This window comes from Mya arenaria, chromosome 12, assembly GCF_026914265.1.
Source record: "Mya arenaria isolate MELC-2E11 chromosome 12, ASM2691426v1".
NCBI lineage: Eukaryota > Metazoa > Mollusca > Bivalvia > Myida > Myidae > Mya > Mya arenaria.
The window spans coordinates 30,783,520-30,808,248 of NC_069133.1; the positions used below are offsets into that span (position 1 = coordinate 30,783,520).

A 24,729-nucleotide genomic window follows, 5' to 3' on the forward strand; every position below is an offset into this window, starting at 1 on the left:
TTATTTATTCTGTTTCATATCCTATATACCGTGTTTCTATGTTTTTAATTCTTTCCATCTCTGTTTCAGTTCAGGTTGCATTAAATGAATTATAATAATATGTTGTTTATATAATATTTTGTGTAAAGTTTGATAAATTAAAGTGCAATAAAATTTAATTTTCATCAAATTTGACATGTTTTTCTGTTTGATTATGAATATCATATGGAAATAATTTAGATAACAAAATAAAATTTATATGACTGGATTGGAAATTTAATTCTCTAAAAGCTTTACATTGATGACTTATTGATTAAACCAAAAGAAATACTAAGAAAATAGGTATGTAATACATGGGGGTCAAAATTCCAGTAATAACCAATAATCTCCTATGAAGTAGGGGTACTGATATGAACTGATAAGCCATACACTGGCAGCCTGATATGGCTTGGTTTTACATGAAGTAAAGGGTTAAGGGTCTATACAAATAAGGACTGCTTATCAGGTAGTTGACTATTAACTGGAAAGTCTTCTCTGGCAACTTGCCTATATCAGGGGGTCCAACATATTTTGTGTTTGTGTTTTGTGGTTTGGGAGGATATTTTTACCTGGTAAGTGAGTTATATAAATTTTTCTCGCAATAAAAATACGCCTACCAGCTTCCCTCAGCTATTTAATCTATGTTTCTAGAGGCCTGAATAAAAAAGAGGGCCATGATGGCCCTAAATCGCACACCTGAGTAAAAGAGTTTAACCTTTGTAATCAATGTAGCTTGATATTTGTTCTCAAAGAATATTGAAAAACATACTGGTCAAACATGTTACCTGGATAATCACTGAAAGGACTTGTCACAGTTGCCTGCACACTGACAGGACTTGTCACAGTTTCCTGCACACTGACAGGACTTGTCAATTGACTGCACACTGACAGGACTTGTCACAGTTGCCTGCACACTGACAGGACTTGTCACAGTTTCCTGCACACTAACAGGACTTGTCGATTGACTGCACACTGACAGGATTTTGTTCAGTTGTATGCACACTAACAGGACTTGATGATTGACTGCACACTGACAGGACTTGTCACAGTTTCCTGCACACTGACAGGACTTGTCGATTGACTGCACACTGACAGGATTTTGTTCAGTTGTATGCACACTAACAGGACTTGATGATTGACTGCACACTGACAGAATTTGATTCTTATACCTGCACACTTTGTTTGATTGCCTTCACACTGACAGGACTTCGTTCAATTGCCTGCACACTGACAAAACTATGTTAAATTGCTTGCACACTGAAATAACTTTTAGTATAGATAAAAAAACAAAAACAGTGCACCATCCAATTTAATCAATAAACTGCCTTAAGCTCTAAAAATCAAATATCAGAACTCATTCAGCACCTTCAATTAATATTATCGCTTCTTTAACCTACATGTTAAGGACATCATCATATTCCTTCAATTGGTTTTAATCAATTTTTTCCTTATATAAGGCTTATTCACTATCCACACACTCAGCCCTTCCCTAAATTTGCCACCAACTTCCACCAATTGCCATGGATTTGGGTGGCATTTGGTAGAAAATGGGTGGCACTTGGTGGAAAATGGGTGGTACTTGGTGTAATATCAAGAATTTCACCAACTGCCATGAAATTTCCACCCAAATGGATTTTTCATGTAGCACTTGGTGAAAAAGTTGGACTTAGTTAATTTTTCATATGGCAGTTGGTGAAAAACTGAAGTGAGTTAATTTTTGGGATGGCATTTGGTGAAAAAGACTTAGAAAATCTCAAGAGTTCTGTAAGATGGAACTCAGCAGAATTCACCATTAATTATCATTATGGAATAAGAATAGCATTCAGTTGCTGTTCATGCTGCTGTTTGAGCATCATTACATAATTATGCTACTATTTAAAACTAACTGGTAATACTACTTTTGGGGATTTCTCCCATTACTAATATAACTATAGTCCCACTACTCTTCACCATGTTGCTGGTTCTATTGATGATGATTATGCTGTTGGTGGTTCTATTGATGATGATTATGATTTTGGTGGTTCTATTGATAATGATTATGACAATGGTGGTGATGGTGATCATGATGATTGTGGTGGTGGTGTTGATTATGATGATGGTGGTGGTGATTATGATGGTGGTGGTGGTGATGATGATTGTGGTTGTGGTGATGGTGATTGTGGTGGTGGTGATCATGATGATTGTGGTGGTGGTGGTGGTGGTGATTATGATGATCATGGTGGTGTTGGTGGTGATTATGATGATGGTGGTGTTGGTGGTGATTATGATGATGATGGTGGTGGTGGTGATTATGATGATTGTGGTGGTGGTGATTATGATGATTGTGGTGGTGGTGATTATGATGGTGGTGGTGGTGGTGGTGGTGATTGTGGTGGTGGTGGTTGATTGTGGTGTTGGTGATTATGATGATTGTGGTGGTGGTGAAGGTGATCATGATGTTTGTGGTGGTGGTGACAACAATAACAGCAACAACACGTTGTTGTTGATAATGGTGATCATGATGCTGACAACAGCAGCAATGTGATGATGATTATCATGATCATGATAATGATGAGTCAAACTCAGTTTTCTGTGTACATGTGCTCTGTTGCTATTTCCCCAAAGGTACAGGGATCCCATTAATGTTTGATTTAAACTCAGGTTGACCTCTCTGCTGGGAAATTTCCTCAAAATATTTGAATCTTCTGACAGTAAAATACAAGCATTTGTGGAACTTTGAATAGTGAGAAATTTTTTGTGCAGTTCTGTTAAATTAAATGGATTGATTAAAACGTAACTGTTTTTTTTTATCATATTAACAAACAAATAAGATCAGGACATATCATATATATTTTTTTTATTTTACACATATTAGGCTCTTTGTCTTTGTTTAAAGTTTGACTAAGAGATTTATAAGCTTTATGCACGTACTGTCAAGTATGTTACACTTTTTTTCCAAAAGAATTGACAAATACTCATTGTAGGAATGGACTAAGTTTAAAAAGTATCATTCAACTTGTACAATGAAGTTGAAGATGTATAAAGAAATGTTATAATACACCTTTTTTCAGATAAAGCCCCCCATAAAGATGACAATGTACCTGGACAAGATTCTAAGACCTTTTTGGTAAATATTTGAATATTACAATTACTATAAATAATGTATATGTTCTAAAGTGTAAGAAAAACAGTTGAGGTTATTTTGACAAAGCCTTGGACTGTAATTGATGTTGATGGTTGCATGATTTTGAAAAAAATAAAGATATCAGTGAATCTTGGTGTATACATGTTTCCAAAGACATTTGTAGAACAAATTGTAGAACAAATAACATTCGTCTGTGAGGTAAACACTGTTATATTGAACAGATTTACTAAAATGTTTCCTTTTCCAGAAAGAAATATGAATAGAGGACTTCTATAGCAGAAGAAGTAAAGCCAAACTTGCAGAAAACAACAACTGGATGTGCATCACTCAAGAAAAGAAACAGGTTATTGACATTTCAATATTCGAAATACCAAAACCGGTAGTTAAATTAACCATGTCTATATTACGGGAAAAAAATCAGTATTGTCATAGCTAATACATCAGAGGAGTGCTCTTGTAAAACATATTTGCAATGATTCAATGTATGAGGCTGGATTCCAATATTTTGTTACCATATATCATTTCATTGTAATACTCGGTATTAATCTGGCTAGGCCCAAAGCTGAAGAAACATATTTAGTGTAGTAATTTTACAAATAAACTTTGAATAATCATAGCTATATTAAACATCCAAATTAAATTATACTAAAACTATTTTCAGGATTTCTCCAAATGTAGAAATGCAGACAGCTCTTAACCATCAACTGTGATCCTTTGTAATTGTTTGTACACATGAAACTAAATGACTGCAAAGAATGATTGTTTTTTTTTGTTCTTAGGTTGTTGTATGCATACTTCATAATCCCATGATTAAATTTCCACCAAAAAAAAGATCAAAGAAACTGAATGTGGCATTTGATGGAAAATTGGTGGAAAATGTTCCAATACTCCACCAACTGCCACGTTGGGGTGGCATTTGGTGAAAAATTTGCCACCAACTGCCACATGGCATTTGATGCAAAACGTTCCAATACTCCACCAACTGCCACGTTGGGGTGGCATTTGGTGGAAAATATTGCCACATGGCATTTGGTGGAAAACGTTCCAATACTCCACCAACTGCCACGTTGGGGTGGCATTTGGTGGAAAATATTGCCACATGGCATTTGGTGGAAAACGTTCCAATACTCCACCAACTGCCATGTTTGGGTGGAAAATAGTGAAAAATATATCAAAGTCACATTTTCTTCTGTTTTTCATCATTTTACACCAAGTGCCACCCGTTCCAATACTCCACCAACTGCCACCCATTTTCCACGTCCAATTCGTGGCAAATTTAGGGAAGGGTAGAAGATAAGATTGTAGCTTAAAATAATCTACATGAAGTTTACAATAATCTACATGAAGTTCAATGGAAAAGTCTGATTATTTAATTTATCATTAAGAAAAAAGGAAATTTCTTCTAAAGAATAAAGTGTATAATAATTATTTGAATCTATGAACCTAAAAATTCATTTTTGTATGTTTAAACACCTTTAATGTTGGGCAAGAGAGATTTATGCATTTTTTGTGTAATGCAGAATCAGAATATGCATGCTTAATAGAAGTGTAATCAAGAGCTGTAAGACATGTTAATATTTATAGAATAAGCCAAATTGTTATCCAATAAAAACGTATTACTTTCTGCATCACACATTTCCCTCACTTAAAATTTCAAAAAACACAAAACACATTGGACCCCCTGCTATATGCTATAAAGGGTTAAATGATGTTAATATCGTGTTCACAAGGTCAATTATAACAATTTTGCCTAATTTAAAGGGCCATAATCCAGTCATGAATGGTCTGATCGGGCTCGTTTTCCAATTTTAGGAACCGAGCTCTTATGATTACTGCATACATGTGAACTCTACCGGTGGTAGGTAAAATATACTGCTTTTGAGACCCCTCTAACGCCATACCGCTTTGCTGTCGAAATCTACGGATATTTAAAGCTCTTTAAAAAAAATTTTTTTTATATCAAATTGGCCTTAAATTTTCTTTTAAAAACCTCAAAATTCTATCAACCATGCTAAAATACCATATTAATCTGTCACTTTAAAGAACATGGTGCAATAAACCACTTGTCAAATCACTTTACAGATCGTTGATTAGTTACCAGTACGGTACAAAAGACCACTAATCAGCAGTCTTTGTTAATTGGCATCCTACTAATCAACATTTTTCAAATATCAAACACATTAAAAAACTGTCAAAACATCAAAGAAAACATCATTTCCAAGGTGTTATTAATTATTTACAGTGTATAAAATTTTACGACATTTTTACGGGAAAATTGACATACACAATCCTGCAGTCGTCTGCACTTACACTCCGACCTATTTTGGCAGTCTGATTTAATTTTTTAGCAGCTCTTCTGAATATAAACTTGTTTTACAAGTCAGAGTTAATATTACTTCTGTTTCTTAGCAAAAACACTGACATTTAACAAGTCTCTTAACCATGACGTATTTAATGCGTATTTTCCGAAAATCTAAAAATAGTAATAAATATCAAGTTTTTGTGTACATTGTATCAATCATTGTTTTTGACTGAAAAATGAAGAAATTAGAAATTCTACTGCTTTTGAGACCAAAATCTACCTCTCTGTCATTGCAAAAGGTTCACATGTATGTTACTGCATAAATTTGTATTACAATGTATAAATGAATTTTGAGTAATTCAAGGGCCAAAATCCTGTCATGTGTGTTCAAATAAGGCTGGTTTTTAATGGGAACTGAGCTCTCTTGTATATCTAGCTACTTTGTAAGTTTGGTAAACATCAAATAATAAATGATGACTTATCTTGTTTACAACGTCAATTACAGCAAAAATGACAATTTTAAAGGGCCATAATCTAGTCCTGCATGGACAAATCTGGCTTTTTTTACAGGAACCGAGCTCTTGGATATCTACATATGTAGCTAATGTTTTAGCTTGGTATACGTTGGATAATAAATGAATACTTTATTGCATTCACAAGTAACTGTTTAAAGATGCACATATGGAAGATGGACACCGCACCATCGCATAAGCTCTTCTGGCCTTTGACCAGTAGAGCTAAAACAATAATTAACTGTCTTTTAATATCCTTCATAATGCATAAAAAAAGAAGAAAATGTGTTCCTTTCAGTGTAAGAAAGCAATATATTTCACCTCGTGAATACCAATGTAAATATATATTTTAGGTTTTGCATGGTGCTCACTTTGTGAAATATATTACCATCTTACAATGAAACAAACAATTATACTCTATATCACTGCAAAGTGTCGGTGTTAATACCCCCATCACACTAGGCCACGTTTCCACTATGTCCTCAAAAATCTGGCAGGACGCAGTCAGAACTTGGTCAACAAAGAAGGAACACAGATGACACCGATAAGGACATGGTATGGTCTTTATTGACGTGAAAGGACTTGGAACATGTTAAAAAAAAAAAAATGTGGTAAGGATGTGGTCAGATCAGGACGTGTTAAGAACTTAATAAGAACGTAATAACAACAGCATGGACGTAGTGACAGCGTAACAAAAACATGGTAGGAACTTGATTGTAGTAGTGCAAGCGTGGTTCCAGACAGGAATGGTGATCTTATTGCGTTGTCTCTAGGTTGTCATTCATTATTGCTACGTCAATGGAGTTCTCACCACAACCTCTCCAAACTTTTACTACAACCTTGGTATGTTTGTGCCACATTGTAGAATACCTCGTTTGGTTGTTTATACACTCTTTCAGTGCTTAACACGTCTAAGACATTTTTTTATCAGGTTTTTACCAGTAACATCTTGTCAGTGATCATGTATTAATATGGGATTCAACTCCCTTTTAACTTCATTTTATACCAACACTAGATAGAACATGGTAATTCCATCTCGATCACATTTACAAATACATTTAAGTCATAAGAACGTTATGAGGACGTGATAAACACTTAGTTAACACATGGTGCAACCTTCCTGGTTGTAGTAAGAAAGTCAAAGAACGAATTGGACGTGATACGCATGTATTAAGGATGCATTGGATGTGGTGCATGCGTGAAGTTGTGTACAGAAAGAACGTATTTGGAACATGTGAGACGCATTGAATGTCTGGCAGGGACTGTAAGGACGTTGTTTGAACTTGAGTAAAGCATTTTTTTAAAATTTGACCATGTCCTTGCTGCGTTAGTAGAAAGTGCCAGGACGTAGTGCGTCTAGTTTGATGGGGATATAAGCAACTTGTTAGAAGCTAATTTTAGTATTTGATAAGTCAAGTATCAATGTTCCACTCGAGCGGCCACATCTTCAAGATGTATTTGCCTATATGAGTTAATTTATATAAAATGGGAAAGCCCATCTGTTGGTTTTCAGTTAAAAATGGGGCATAAAGCAAAACTTATTTAAGTAAGAGTAATGGGCATTGTTGTGGGTCACATGTGTACCAAGTTTCATTTGAATATGTCTGATGGTCTTTGAAATAAAGTCAAGGTTAAAGTTTTGCATGCCGACACTACCAACCATGACATAGCAAAGATAGATAACCCTACTTGGTTGCCGTAATCCCAGGCTGTCGTGTTCAATTCTCAGTCGCCTCTCCTTGCCATCCAAACACTCAAACTTTTGCAGAATTATGAACTTTAGCTCAGACACAGACTGAAAAAGAGTCAATGAATCCATTGTTATAATTTACTGAAATGTAATAATTCTACAAAGATTGAGAAACAAGTTATTACAACATTGTATTTATCCCTCTGGGATACAATTTCACAACATAATTTAAAAATAATGTTAAATGTTAATACAGTCGAACCCAGTTGGCTCGAACACCCAGGGACCGGCAAAAATAACATGAGCCTTTGGAAATTTGAGCCAAGCGGGAATGCTTACATTCTGTAGAAAAAATCAGCCCTTTACATCCAGTTCCAGCCAACAAGGAAATCAAGCCAAGTGAGTTCAAGCCAGTGGGGTTTGACTGTACTGATATCAAGTTTTATTACATGCCTATCAATATCAATTTCCTTTTCCATATTCAACAGTGAAAATACAGCACGCCGTACTAAAAAAATCTGTATCACCATACTGTCATTTTCTATTTCCGTACCATGTATCATGCATGGAGTCTCGGAACTACTTTTGCGTTGCTTAAAAAAGAGTGGCAAAAAGAACAACTGGTAAAACCGACAGGAAATTACGATTTATTTAATAGTGTTTACTCATAAAATAAGTACCGTTTTTTGTTTATGCTGTGACATTTGATAATTGTTTTTGTATAAGCAATTTGTTAATTTTGATAAGATATAAAATATTTTCTTCTTATTTTGCTCAATAAATTTAATTCCGTAGCTTCTGACTGTGTTTCGCTGTAGTAGCCTCCCTTGACTTCACTACACAAAAGTATGTGACACATATTCATACGTGCAAGCCTTTCCATATTTTGAAATTTGAAAGATAGCGGTAAATTTAAATCAAATTGAAAGCGAAAAATGAAAAAGGAAAAATTAGAAATGAAGGTGCTGCCCAAAAAGGTCACCAAATGTCAAGGTCATTTCAAGGTTGAAATGTGAAAAAGTGCTAAAAAATCAGTTATTTGCTTCTTATTGTTTTCAATCTTTTGCAAACTAATGAAATATTGCATTAAAAGACTGTAGTTCTATAACATATGATCATTTCCCATCAGAATAATCCAAACTAGAACTGCAAAAGATATATTTTGTAATATTTGTAAATATTGTACAAGCTTAAGTGTAACTCCCAGAAGTGAAACAGCATGGTATGTATCTTTTTCACGATGTGCTTCATGTTAACATACATTAATGACTTCTTCAATGTCAAGGTCATTTGAAGGTAAAAATTTGTTTTTAAATTAATTAGTGTTTGCTTACAAAAGCTGTTCGATAATTATCGTATGTTTCTTTGTGTATATTTTTTTTACAGTGAAAACATTTAAAGCTTTTATGAAAGCAACTAGGTGTGTGTGATCCAAATACATGTTACCAAAGGCTGTCGCCAAAAACATGCTGCTCCCAAGAGGGTATAAATGACAGTGTACTTACTGTTTCACTTTAAAATATGTATCTAAAGGAATAGAGGATAACTGTGTTATAATGATTTCCATGATGACAAACAAAACTAAGCACTTCAAAATCAAGGCTGAAATGATCATTTGAATTTAAGAATGCAAATATGAACAATTTTAACTGTGTTATTTATTACTTTATTATATTTAAATGGATTTCATAGAAAAAGTCATTACATAATTATGACAGAACAGTTTTAATGGTATATCATATTCTTTCCCATATTAATTCTTAATAAAAATCAAGTTAACCCCAATTGTCCAAACTTTTACCTCATACATTTCGTTCTAAAGGTTTTTCGTTGCTTTAATTAGATATCATACGATAGGAAAATACAATACATCATATATATATATCATTTCCTTTTATTAACATACAGGTTTTGTTTAGGGAAAATCATTTTTTTACAAACAACTTCAGCAATAATTTCATTCAGAATGCACAGCTTTATATCAATTCAGTCGACGTATCTCCATGTATTTGAAGTTACAGTAAATGCTCTTTTCAATCAGTTTTTCGGTGCTTTGATTAGATAGCATACGTTAGACAAATTTTATGAACTTACACGTTTTAATTCTATAAGGAAAATGATTTTATTTTTACGAGCAACTTTAGCAATAATACCTTTTAAAATGCAGAGCTTATCAGATGGTCGTTTTCCTGCGGTGAGGACAAACATGTGGTCAGTTAATGTATGTAGAAACTATGTTTAGAATATAGGTCAGTTAATGTAGTTGAAACTATTTTTAGATTATCGGAACTACTGTTTTTATGAATGAGAATATGATTGTGCTTTTTAACGTTTATTGATAAATTTAATGCTATTAATGTTTTATGTAAGTATATATACCTGTGTAGAAATAGTTCTAGTGCTGTTATGAATGCTTCGTACTCTTAAGATGTTAAACAGGTTTAATCCGAACTACTTTGCTTCACCAAATGTTTGCATGACTCACTGTCGTATCAGGGCATGTGTGCTTATATAAATTGAAAGCCTAATGTCTAAAACTATGCCAAGAATATACCGGAACGAAGCTTTTATGCAAAAAAATGAAAACATCTCATTAGAAATATAAACGCCTAAAATCATAGAATGAGTAGTATCTTGTTATTGTGTAGCAGGTAAATTACAATGTATAGTATTTAAAGCATTAGCAATGCAAAACCTGAGATACAATTATTTTGACACTAAGACAATCATTGTATTTGTTTCTTATCTCATAAAAGTCAAATAAAAAATCACCATTACAAATAAGCGTGCTTCAGGGTCACGTCAGGTTTTAATAACAAATCCTGCAGGCGATGGGACACTTGCGGTCGGTCATAATTTCTGAAACATCAATTGGGCTAAACTAGAGAGAATATCAATATTATATGTTACCTTCCTACCAGAGCCTCCGTTATCTTGACCCTCATTAATCTGATAAATATAACGATCTAAAAATAGTTATATTCTGCTGCAACACGACCAATCTATTTGTATGATTTCGACATCATTCTGCTAAACATAGAGCGCATTGAGACAAAAAAATGGGTTAAAATGACATGAATAGAAGTAGTTCTTTGGAGTTTGTGGTCTTAAGACTACCTGCGCACATGCAGATCACTGGGAGAAATTTTGTTAACTTTTTTGCGTTAAAGGTTACTGTGACCTTGACCTTGGCCCAATGACCCCAAAAGTCAAGAGGGGTCATCTACTGGTCAGGCCCAACATTCATGTCAAGTTTGATGACAATAGGTCCAGGAATTGTTGAGTTTGATTTCAAGATCACTGTGACCTTGACATTTGACCCCTGAAATCAATAGGGGTCATCTACTGGTAAGGCCCAACATCCAAGTCAAGTTTGAGGACCATGGGTGTAGGCATTGTCGAGTTATCACACAGACAGCTTTATATCATTCAAGGTCACTGTGACCTTGACCTTTGGTCCGATGACCCCAAAAACAAAAGGGGTCATCTACTGGTCAGGCCAAACCTCCAAGTCAAGTTTGAGGACCATGAGTGCAGGCATTGTTGAGTTATCACTCGGACAGCCTTTTATCATTTAAGGTCACTGTGACATTGACTGGGGCCATCTACTGGTCAGGCCCAACCTCCAAGTCAAATTTGAGGACCATGGGTGCAGGCATTGTCGAGTTATCAAAAGGACAACCTTTTACTATTCAAGGTCACTGTGACCTTGACCTTTGGCCAGATGACCCCCAAAAACAATAGGGGTCATCTACTGGTCTGGCCCAACCTCCATGTCAAGTTTGAGGGCCATGGGTGCAGGCATTGTCCAGTTATCACGACAACCTTTTACCATTCAAGGTCACTGTGACTTTGACCTTTGGCCAGATGACCCCCCAAAACCAATAGGGGTCATCTACTGGTTAGACCCAACCTCCAAGTCAAGTTTGTGGGCCATGGGTGCAGGCATTGTCCAGTTATCTGTTGGACAACCGATGACCCCCAAAAACAATAGGGGTCATCTACTGATCAGGCCCAACCTCCAAGTCAAGTTTGATCGCCATGGGTGCAGGCATTGTAGAGTTACCACTCGGACAACCATTAACCAATCAAGGTCACTGTGACTTTGACCTTTGGCCCGATGACCCCTAAAAACAATAGGGGTTATCTACTGGTCAGGCCCAACTTCCATATCAAGTTTGATGACCATAGCATTGTTGAGTTATCACTAGGGCAAGCTTAAAAATTCTTTAATCTTTAATCATTATAGGTCACTGTGACCTGGACATCTGACCTGATGAGCCCTTAATCAATAGTGGTCATCTACTGGTCATGCCCAACCTTCACGTCAAGTTTGATGACCATACGTCCAGGAATTGTTGAGTTATCTCTAGGACAAGCTTTGGTCTACAGACAGACCGACCTACTGACATGTGCAAAGCAATATACACTTCTTCTTCGAAGGGGGGCATAATTAAGATTCCCAAGAGAATAGTCATAAAGTCTAACTGCTAAATAAAATTACTACACGATCTACTTGTAGCGGACTTAAACGTACCACTTTTTGAGTATGGAAACCGTTCAAATACATCAGAGGTTGTTCTCGATAAAAATGACCGAGGGGCTCCAAATGGCAAGCAATGGGGCGATCGAATCTGATGACATTTTCGAATAAATATTGAGGTTGTGTTAACCAGTAGTTATATACACACTACATTGCTCATTTTCTGACATCAATCTTTGTAACATACACGTGCTCAATCTCAGTCTTTAACAAGCGCTAATTGTGCTTCATTGTCACCTCAAGCCCATGCCCAAGTGCTTTCCCAGTATGATATGAAACACTATGGGATGATCAATTGTAATAAGGATTGATAAATAGGTATGAAATACCAAATGGGGAACCTAATTTTTACTTCAAAATAGCAATTTCTTCGGAATAGCAATTTCGCATTATAGATTAATAATTAAGTTAACCAAAGAAGGAATAAACTCGGGACTGAAAAATAATTTTTAAATAGCGATATTTTTGGATAAACGGTGTTCTGAATAGCGGTGTTCAACTGTATATGCTTTAGTATGAAGTTTTTTCTCTTGATTTTTATGCATATTTTTTTGCCTGCGTCCTGTATATAATAATAGTGTCTTAAATACAATGATTTACAGTAACATGCTTAATGAACTTGCAATTTATGGTGGCCATCTCGGATTATCTAGTCCGCGTCAAGTGTTTGCAATTTATGCTGCCTTTTTCATATACAACATGATTTCCCCTGAGCAATTTGGAATATAAAATTGCAGTGCTACTTTTGTTGCCACAAAATCCACTTATTGTCACTCCACTATTACTACAGGTTTAACATTGAGTTTGTATGTAACCTTAATATGACCTTAATAGTGGACCATCTAAAATGTATTCACTTAGACATTACCAAAGTCATTTATAAATGGTGATTCAGAGCATCAATGTTTATTGTCTAACATATTGAAATACTAAATAACCTTTATAGTCTATTAAAAAATGTTGCTTGTTTACAATAGAACATTTTCCGCAAAAAATCAGAATAAGGTCACATGATATGTACCATAATTGGCTGGTATATCTTACACCATATGCAGTCCTCTTTTTGGATAATTCTGATGGGAAATAAAAAATTATATGTTACTGTACTATGCTTTTTAAATGGAATATTACGTTAGTTTGTAAATGATTAAAAACAATCAGAGGTAAATAGCTGATTTTTTAGCACTTTTTCACATTTCAACCTTGAAATGACCTTGACATTTGGTGACCTTTATGGCCAGCATGTTAGAATGCTTGACATCAGTATATTACTGACTTCAAACATTAAAGTCAATACTTATTTGTGTTACATAGAATAAATAAAGTAGGACAAGTCATGGGCTAAGAAAGCAGCAGCCATCTTGGCTGTTGTCTTGGTTACCATGGTAACCTGCAGGATAACAGCTGTCCACCCTCACTTAAAATGAACCAATTCAGACATCACCCAACATACCAAGAAACGCTCTGGAAAAAATGCACATTAAAACCTCTAGGGACTAGACTATGGGCAGACTGTTGAAATTGTTTAATTGATATTGATGTTGAGTGTATGTTTATTGTCTTACGGATAACTTCTTTCTTTGTAATTTAATCTTTATCTTAATAGTTTTAGCTACTGGGCTTGTCTTTGTATTTCTTTCATGCATATTTTATACCACTGTGGAACTTACAATAGTTCTATCCACTTCCACTCGGACAGACAGATAATCAAATGAGCCTTGGGAAGGTTCCAAAGATTTCTTGACTGCTCTAATCACAAATTTGCTGCTGTATATTGCACTTGTTACATTGTCTTCAGTGACACCTTTCCTAAAATTATCCAGAGAAATTGTAAGGTTATAACACTAAAGCTGAATGAATAAGTTTCAAACTAATAACATTTTAATAAATGAAGACATCCTTAAAACATTGTTTGTTTTCAGTGTTACACCAAAATCATCTGGCCCCAATTTCTCGAAACTTCTTAAGTCTCTAATAACAGGATTAAGCAAAACCCACTATTTTTGTTTTTCATAATTTTGCGTTTCATACCCTCCTTTTAGAGTTTTAATAATATAAATAGGAATTACTGTTACGATTATCACAAACAAACATTTTTCATTTATCAAAATTCACTATAAGTATGTACAGTGGAAACTCATTAAACCGGATCTCCACAAAACCGGAATCCTCGGGATACCGGACTTTTTTCAGAGTCCAGGTTTTCCCCTTCTATTTTCAATGAAAAATAATCCCTACAAAACCGGAACCCCGGAATTCCGGATACCGGACAAAAAATCGACAAAATTTGTTAGTTGTCAACGAAATTTTACCTCACAAAACCGGACGTATATTTGTTCAAACATGTCAAAATGATTTTGTGTAGTAGGAATTCGCGAATCGCGTGTCACTTTGTTGTGACAGCCGGTGCGTCGTTAAATATTGCACCTGTGATGTTGTGTTAACTCGATCATCGATAATGATGATTGCGCTGTGGATTGACTGCCGCGCGATAATCAAACTTGTGAAAAGAAAATTGATTGAAACATTAATTTGTTTGTTGCAGAAAGGGGGTGTTTTATCTAAAGACTTCTATGATTGAATCAAATAAGAGCGGTGCGTTAATTAAACTATCAAACATACTTAACAAGCATTAAATTACGCGAGTTGTTTTATTTTAAGACTTGGAAAAAAAGATGATTATAAAAACGCAAAAATGTTTATGTTTATCACTTTTGCATGTGCTTTAACCATGTCTCAACCTCCGTCTAAACATCAACTTCCCTTTAAAGGTTAACTCAGTTAATATTTTGAGTAAACTTACTCCGTACATCAAATCCTCACTAAACCGGAATCCTCACTAAACCGGAAATTTTGCCCAGTCCGGACCTTGTCCGGTTTAGTGAGTTTCCACTGTATTTTCACGCTAATTGAAACAAGCAACTTTAGCCTGTTAAGCTTAAAAAGTTCTGAAAAATTGGGACCTGTTTGAGTTAACATTTAAATATAACATAATTTATTCAAACTTGAATATGTGATAAAATAACAGAAGCCTTATTTCCTGAAATATATATTTCAGTGAAAAGACACCATGTCAAAAGATCAATCGTCAATACTGTAAAACTTCATACCATAAATCACAAACATTGCACTCATATCTGAAAACATATTAGATTACCTCTGATGTGTAACATCCATAGCCAGTAGTTGGTCCCCATCTTTGAAGCCAAGTTCCGCTAGTGTTGCCATAGGGTCTGTGTCAGTCAGGTCTACCAACTTGGCCTGGAACTCTGTATTGTTTGAAATGTTTTGACTTAGTGTGTCAAAGAATATTAATAACATACAGTTTTGCAAAACTGGAATAACACTAGTAAAACAAGAAGACTTGTCTTCAATCTTTTTTTGCTAAACTAACTTACCGTAAATGACTGGGTATTAGACACACTTTTTCCCCTCAGATTTCGATGTAAAAAAATGCCTGCGTCTTATAACCAGTAACAAGCTTTTGAACTTTTTTTCTGAAGTCAATTTCAGGTCAAGGGTTTGATTAGATTTATGTAGAAAGGGATGTTACTTGCGTCATATCGATCAAGTATATACGGGTTAAAACGGCAGTTGAATATCTGGATACGGTATATCGTAAGACGTTTATAATTAAAAAAAAATATTGTACGATTAAAATTATACAATATCAGTTTGAATATAACAATAATTAAACATGCATATAAAGAAGCAAAGCTGTGCACTGTCAGTTGTAGGATGAGGAGTGAAAAACTCGCACTGCCTTTAAAGCTGTTTAACACACCGATACTACAAACTGTTGCGATAATGGTCTTGTTTTTTCACACTTTGCCACGTTCTTTATTCTTTTCTGTAGGTGTTGACTAAACTTTTTATTCTTGACAGGTTATCATTTATGATATACTGTCAGAAAGAAATCTTACAAATTGTCATAAAAGGTACTTTTCAGTGCCATCCAGTTACAAATTCTTCACAAACGGTACTTTGAGTGCCTATCTTTCTTCCCATAATGGGGAATAAACATATTTTGCTTTGTATTAGTATTGCATGGTTTAAAATAACCATTTTCACGAAAAACAACAAAAAAAATTGTCACTGTCACAAACATGGTGGCCAATGGTGGCAGACAATTTTAACATTTTTTCAATGCGTCTTCTGATGATAACCTATAACATAGATAAAAAAAAAATTCTCCAGTTTTCACCAATTTTTGCCTGTGTCTTACAATCACTATCATCTTATAATCACTAATTTAAGGTAATTTTACATCAGCCAAATTCAATATGCCCAGTTTCCTTATTTTTGTGTTGATAATAATTGCTCAAGAAATTATGTTAAACACTCAAGCTGGTATGTGCCTTTATCCTGACAGGCTTCAGTTTGAAGTTTTCAAGCTTCTATCTAAGATTATTTAACCATATGACTTTGAACTCTTGCAAGGTGAGAGGCCTTGAGATAACATCAGATTCCCAAAAGGTACATACCTTTCCCCCTGACACGCTTAAGCCTGAGGGTTTCTGGCTTGTTTCTGAGGCTTTCACACAAAATCACCTTGAATTCTTGCAGAGTCAATGACCTTGAATATCCTTGACTGAACTGAAGGTCAACATCATATATCACAGTCAAGTATATTGGTTCATTCACAGCACCGGTCATAATTGGACTATCATCAACCTGCAAAAAAAAAAGATTTGTTACAATAACTGACTAATACCCCAAATGTAGGCAATTGTTTGTTTGCTTTCCAAACCACAGCTGAGACACTGTACCTTACTGTTTAAATGACTTTGCCGTACAAAATTTAAAACAAGATGGCCATGATGGTGAGCTTTACTTTTGGCAGGTTACCATGGTATCAAGTTTTAGATGTTATTTTGTTTTCATTTTATTTCAAACAACACTCATCTGTTTCAACATTCCTTCGATAGAATTAGAATTTTTTTTTTAGAATTGTGTCTCGTATTTTTCTGTGTATAGGACTCACTTTTGTAACCTGGAATTCAATAAAAAAAATCCTGTGTCTTATCTATAGTATTCAGATCTGACTTTTCATTGGAGTGCATTTCTGGCCAAAATTTCTTTATAGAGAAATTCATGGAAGCAACTGTGTTTATTTACATTTTTAACTATAAAGGGACATTACTCACATCGACTGATGGACAGTGGAAAATCTGGTACAGTTTGCACCAGCAGAAAAGAACAAATAAACATAGTTCTTTTATAGTTAATTTAGTTCCAATGTTGAAGATGGATTTCATGCAGTATGTTTCTGTATTAAAGGGACTGTACACCAGATTGGCACCAAAAAAAGTTTTTTTCAATAACGGATCTCAGGACAATTATTTATTAAAATATTTTACTCTTTGATATCATAATTGTAAAATAAAATACCAAAATGTTAAAAAAAAATCGAGTCGGAGACCGGGTTCGAACCAGTGTCGCCAAAATTGTAGACCAGCGTTGTATCCACTGTTCTACTAAGGCTCACTCTATACGGTTGAAATATTTAAACTATGTACCAAACTTGGTAATATCACGTGATAATTACATCGATCAGCCAATCACCCATAAGGAATGAATTCTACTAGGTAGACATACCCAGTAATCTTTTTTAATGGAAAAATAGGAAAAACTGCAAAAAATAAATTAATTGTAAACTATATGTGGTACTTCAGTTAGTAAGTATCAATGCATTGTACACATCGATGCCAAGTTAATGTCAGTTTTCGACAATTTTCTTTCTTTTTTCACTATTTCATCATACAGAGTACAGCCCCTTTAAAATAATCATAACAAGAGTGCCATAATGGCCCTAAATCGCTCACCTGAGTAAAAGAGTTTAACTTTTGTTATCAATATAGCTTGTTTCTCAAAGAATATTGAACAAGAGCTGTCACAGTATGTGACAAATGCCCCCAAATGTGACATTGTCCTATGAATAAGTACATAAAAAGTTGATCTTGCCTTTATGTGTCAAATACTGTGGCAAGTTATTTTAAATTGCCTCTGAACATAAAAAAATACCACCCATACTTGACAGCCTACACTCTTATGTCCTCATATTCAGCATTCCATTGTGAATAAACACTTAGTGTATCTTTCACCTTAGAGGTAAGGACACGGGTCTTGCACACAACACGTCATCTTGGTATGTTGAACACATGTGGCAAGTCATTTTAAAATCTGTCCATACAAGAGGAAGTTATAGCCTGGACTTGACAACCTATACTCTATGTCCTTATATATGCAGCATTCCATTGTGAATAACACTTAGTGTGACCTTGACCTTAAGGTAGGGACACGGGTCTTCCACGGGACATGTCGTCTTGATATGTCAAACACATGTGGCAAGTCATTATAAATGATGTTCATACAAAAGAAAGTTACAGCCCAGACACGACAACCTATACCCTAAGTCCTTATATGCAGCATTCCATTGTGAATAAACAAGTGTTACCTGGACCTTAGAGGGAGGGACACAGGTCTTGCACGCGACACGTCGTCTTAGTATGTCAAACACACATGGCAAGTTATTTTAAAATATGTCCAAACGAGAGAAAGTTACAGCACACTGACAGGATTTTGTTCAGTTGACTGCACACTGACAGGACTTCATGATTGACTGCACCCTGACAGAATTGATTCTCACCTGCACACTGACAAGACGGTGTTAAGTTACTTGCGCACCACACTGACAGGACTTGATAATTGACTGCACACTGACAGCACTTGGAACAGATACCTGCACATTGACAGCACTTTTTTTAGTTGCCTGCACACTGACAGGCCTTTTTTCAATTGCCTGCACACTGACAGGACTTTGTTCAATTGGCTGCACACTGACAAAACTATGTTATATTGCTTGCACACTTAAATAACTTTTAGTCTAGATACACAAACAACAAACAGTGCACCATCCAATAAAATCAATAAACTGCCTTAAGGTCTAAAAATCAAACATCAGATAACATTTAACATCTTCAACTAATAATATCATATTTACAAATCCAGGACAACATCACTTACCTTCTAATATTTATAATAAATATATTATTTATATAACTTATAAGTGAATAACACTATCCACACAGAAGATAAGAATGTAGCATCTGCATGAACAATAATCTACAAGAAGTTCAATGGAAAAGTCTGATTATTAAATTTAATATGAAGTAAAAATGAAATTTCTTCTAAAGAATAAAGTGTATAATAATTATTTGAATCTATGAACCTAAAAAAAAGAACAATAATTACCTCATAAGTGACTATGTTGAAGACTTAATAAAACTTAAAATCTATTCCCTTGTTACTAAAAATAGAAAGTAGTGGAATCTCCAACAAAAAGGGAGACCATATAGCAAGACTTGCTGCCCTTGCTTCAAGAGTAAAGTTTGCATAACTATCAGATTTTAACAAAATGTATTTATAATGAACTTGTAGCCCACGGGCTGAGGCCAATTTTTCTCCAGGGGCATAATTTAAATAAACATGGTAGATAACCAATTGACAATGATACACACCAAATATTTAAGCACTAGGCTTCATAGTATTTGCCAAAAAAAGTTTTGTAATTTTTCCTTTAGGTTGCCATGGCAACCAGAGTTCTGCATGGAATTTCTTTGAACAATTTTGAAAAAGCACCAACCAAAGATCATTCCTATGAAGTTTCATTAAAATTGTCCAAGGGGTTTAGGAGAAGATGATGATTATAACGAATTGTTGACGCTTTTCTTTAGGTTGCCATGGCAACCAGAGTTCAGCATGGAATTCATTTCTTTGAACAATTTTGAAGAAGCACCAACCAAGGATCATTCCTATGAAGTTTCATTGAATTTTTCCAAGGGGTTTAGGGGAAGATGATGATTGTTGACATTTTCCTTTAGGTTGCCATGGCAACCAGAGTTCTGCATGGAATTAATTTCTTTGAACAATTTTAAAAGAGCACCAACCAAGAATCATTCCTATGAAGTTTCATCAGAATTGTCCTAGTGGTTTAGGAGAAGATGATTATAACCAATTGTTTACATTTTTCTTTAGGTTGCCATGGCAACCAGAGTTCAGCATGGAATTCATTTCTTTGAACAATTTTGAAAAAGCACCAACTAAGGATCATTCCTATGAAGTTTCATCAAAATTGTCCAAGTGGTTTAGGAGAAGATGATTATAACCAATTGTTGACGATGGACATCGAACGACAGACACCGGACATAGACCGATCACAATAGCTCACCTTGAGTACTTTGTGCTCAGGTGAGCTAAAAATGCATCATGCAAAGTGGAATCATTGTGCACTGTCAATGTGTGATGGTGTGAAAAACTCTGGCTTGCTATAGAAACATGCAAAGTACAAACTGTTGTGATGGCAGTGTTGTTTGTTGCATTATACTGTGTTCGTAATTCTTAACTGAAGGTAACATGTTGATAACATTAACATACAATATACAGCTCTTGTTTTTACAATTCAAAGTTATTTCATTATCTATGTATATGTGATGTACTTTTGAATAACCTTTGCCATTTTCATGATTTAATAAAACTTAACAATATTTTCACATATTTTTGGCCTGCCTCCTCTCTATGCTAGCGTCCTTTACACAGTACAATACATATTATTAAAGAAAAAACACTTGTAAAGTGTTCTGGATTTGTGCCCGCCATTGCATAAATTAAAGGGTGACTTATTGTCCATATTTGATTTTCGACATAAAATAAATAAGACTGTGAACTTGTACCTTGTCAGATGTTGGCACATTAACCAACAAGAGGGCCATGATGGCCCTAAATCGCTCACCTGAGTAAAAGAGTTTAACTTTTGTTATTAATATAGCTTGTTTCTCAAAGAATATTGAACAAGAGCTGTCAAAGTATGTGACAAATGCCCCCCAATGTGACATTGATCTATGAACAAGTACATAAAAAGTTGATCTTGCCTTTATGTGTCAAATACATATTGCAAGTTATATTAAATTGCCTCTGAGCATAGAAAAAAAACCAATCATACTAAATGACAGCCAACACTCTTATGTTCTCATATTCAGCATTCCATTGTGAATAAACACCAGGGTTCCCGCTGGCGATCGCCATTGTCGCCATTTGCGACAAAATCGCAAAAGTGGCGACAACTTTTCAAATTTGGCGAATTTATGGCGACAACGATTTTTTTCTAAAATATTTTCTTAAAATGACGTAAGTGGCCTGCATGATAATCGATTCTGTCACTGTCATAAATCAAGCGCATCTGCTGGTGCGACAACAAAAATTAATCCGATAATTAGGGCAAGCAGTCACGGCCCAGTCAACACCTCGCTAATTATTGCAGAATTTTATTGCTTTCACGGATAAACAATGACATCCTTTAACTGTTATGTCTCTTATTAGCAAACAATTTTAATATTTAGCTCAACAGCCTTGTTGTTGCGTAATTATCGTGTTAATTTTAAATATGAAAATCGTAGAATTTTATGTTGTCGGAAAGTCACGTGATATGCAAATTTCGTAAAGACGTTTACGCGCTAAAAATAGACTTGCTTTCGGTTTTGTCGCAATTTGTAATTGTTATAAATGCAGCATTCTAAGAGTTCAAAAAGTGTCAAAAAGATTAACAGAAATCAAATAAATAGGATTAAACCCCATTTGATAAGGCTTCTAATATGTTGGCTGGAGTAAAGAGTAGGTAGACAAATTTCTATTAGGAAAGTTATGGCCCTAGTTTGACAATGTATATTTCTTTGAGTTTCCATTTATTTTAAATTTATCTCATAATTTCACAAATGTATTCTTTTATTGTATGCAGGCATTAGACCGAAATCAACATATTGATGTTTATGTCACATTTTTTGCAATATATTTTTTATTTATATACTAGTCCACATACAATGAATTTTGTCAACAGAATAACAATTTGCTATTAATATCTTGCACAGGTACTTGACACAAACTTTTTTTAATGTTCTATATGGGCTATATACTATAATAATTATCTTAATAAACATATATATAGGCCGATTTTTTATTTTGTGACTTGCGCCTGTGATATCTTGTGCTTCATGTACAACAAAATGTTATGATTTGCACGACAATGTGCTAATTAAATGCAATTTAAGGCTCTTAAAATGCTTCAACCCCATGAGCTTCAGGGGGCTTCGCCCCCTTGGCCCCCACAAGGGCGCTGCCCTGGACCCGTAAGGGGGCCTATCGCGGCCCCCTTAACCCCCCGCGAAAAAGTGGCGACAACTTTTTAGAACCCAGGGGGAACCCTGAACACTTAGTGTATCTTTCACCTTAGAGGTAGGGACATGGGTCTTGCACACGACACGTTGTCTTGGTATGTCGAAAACATATGGCATGTCATTTTAAAATCTGTCCATATAAGAGTAAGTCACAGTGCGGACACGACAGCCTATATTTTCCTTCAGGTTGCCATGGCAACCAGAGTTCTGCATGGAATTAATTTTTTTGAACAATTTTGAAAAAGCACCAACCCAGGATCATTCCTATTAAGTTTCATCAAAATTGTCCAAGCGGTTTAGGAGAAGAAGATGACTGTAACCAATTGTTGACACTTTTCCTTTAGGTTGCCATGTCAACCAGAGTTCTAAATGGAATTAATTTCTTTGAACAATTTTGAAAAAGCACCAACCAAGGATCATTCCTATGAAGTTTCATCAAAATTGTCAAAGCGGTTTAGGAGAAGAAGATGATTATAACCAATTGTTGACATTTTCCTTTATGTTGCCATGGCAACCGGGCCAAACAAAATTATGTGAACAAATTTAAGAGAGGTCCATGCAGGGACACTTCAAACCAAATTTGCTGAAGATCTATCAAGGGTTTCATGCGAAGAAAATGTTAAGTTTTTTTACTAATTTTAGCTCTGGTGGCCCTTAAAAGGGGCCAAACAAAATTATTTGAAAAGACCTGACAGAGGCCCATGCTAGGATGCTTCAGACTTGAAGATCCATCAAGCAGTTAATAAGATCAAGTTGTTTAAAGGTTTTTCTATTTTTTGCTCTGGTGACCCCTAAAAGGGGCCAAACAAAACCATTTGAACAAAGTTGAGAGAGGACCATGTAAGGATGCTACATATCAAGTATGGAGTCATTCTGACCTTTACTTTCAGAGGAAAAGATGTTTAAGTGACAAGACAATGTAAAAACAAATGACCCCTGAGCAAGGCCAATTTGACCCCGGGACAATAATTTGAATACCTTTGGTGTAGGTCCACTAGGTAACACTATATACCAAATATGAAAGCTCTAGGTCTTATATTTTGGAGAAGAGGATTTTTAAAGTTTTATTATATAAGACTATATGAAAATATTGAAAACCTTAGCCTATGAACACGGGGCGTGGCCAATTTTGACCCCAGGGCTAAAGTATGAACAATCTTAATAGTGGTCAGATAAACAATGCTTCATACCAAATATCTAAGGCCTTCGCCTTTTGGTTTCGGAGAAGAAGATTTTATAAGTTTTCATCATATACATATATAAGGAAACCCATAACCGCCCGGGTGGGGACATTTTTAAACCCCAGGGCCAAAGATTGAACAATATTGGTACAAGTCAACTAGATGATATATCATGCCAAATATCTAAGCTCTTGTCACTACTTGATTTTACGTGTGTATCTATATATGTATATTTGTTATTAATTGTTGTATGTGGCCCATATTGAAAATTGGTATGTGTACTAAATATGTTATCCAGTTTAAATTAAGACGTTACTTGTCTTTGTGAGTTCGGAGAAGATTTTTTAAGTTTTCACTATAACACATATAGAGAAAACCCATCAGCCCCGGGGTGTGGCCAATTTTGACCCCAGGGCCATAATTTGAACAATCTTTGTAGAGGTCCACTAGACGATGAATCATGCCAAATATCTAAGCTCTAAGCCACGTAAGTTCAGAGGAGATGATTTTTGAAGTTTTCACTATAAACATATAGAGAAAACCCATGACCCCCGAAGGGGGTGGGGCCAATTTTGACCCCAAGGCCATAATTTGAACAATCTTTGTAGAGGTCCACTAGACGATGAATCATGCCAAATATCTAAGCTCTAGTCCAAGTAAGTTCAGAGGAGAAGATTTTTGAAGTTTTAACTATAAACATATAGAGAAAACCCATGACCCCCCTGGGCGGGGCCAATTTTGACCCCAAGGCCATAATTTGAACAATCTTTGTAAAGGTCCACTAGACGATGAATCATGCCAAATATCTAAGCTCTAGTCCAAGTAAGTTCAAAGGAGAAGATTTTTGAAGTTTTCACTATAAACATATAGAGAATACCCTAACCCCCCGGGGCGGGGCCAATTTTGACCCCAAGGCCATAATTTGAACAATCTTTTTAGAGGTCCACTAGACGATGAACCATGACAAATATCTAAGCTCTACGCCAAGTAAGTTCAGAGGAGAAGATTTTTTAAGTTTTCACTATAAACATATAGAGAAAACCCATGACCCCCCGGGGCGGGGCCAATTTTGACCCAAGGGCCATAATTTGAACAATCTTGGTAGAGGACCATTTGGTGATCCTACCTAC

The 24,729-nt window shown here is 35.2% G+C and overlaps 1 protein-coding gene across 3 annotated transcripts in view; it reads right to left on the reverse strand.

Moving 5' to 3' along the window:
* LOC128211648 (ubiquitin carboxyl-terminal hydrolase 40-like) overlaps positions 1-24,729 on the reverse strand; it is a 220,656-nt gene that overhangs the window by 87,907 nt on the left and 108,020 nt on the right. For all 3 annotated transcript variants that reach the window (XM_052916646.1, XM_052916645.1, XM_052916647.1), the window contains 4 exons: positions 16,674-16,863; positions 15,347-15,458; positions 13,860-13,998; positions 7,646-7,751 (listed from right to left, as the gene is read on the reverse strand). In XM_052916646.1, the coding sequence (XP_052772606.1) occupies positions 7,646-7,751; positions 13,860-13,998; positions 15,347-15,458; positions 16,674-16,863 (547 nt within the window). The remainder of the gene's footprint in view (positions 1-7,645; positions 7,752-13,859; positions 13,999-15,346; positions 15,459-16,673; positions 16,864-24,729) is intronic.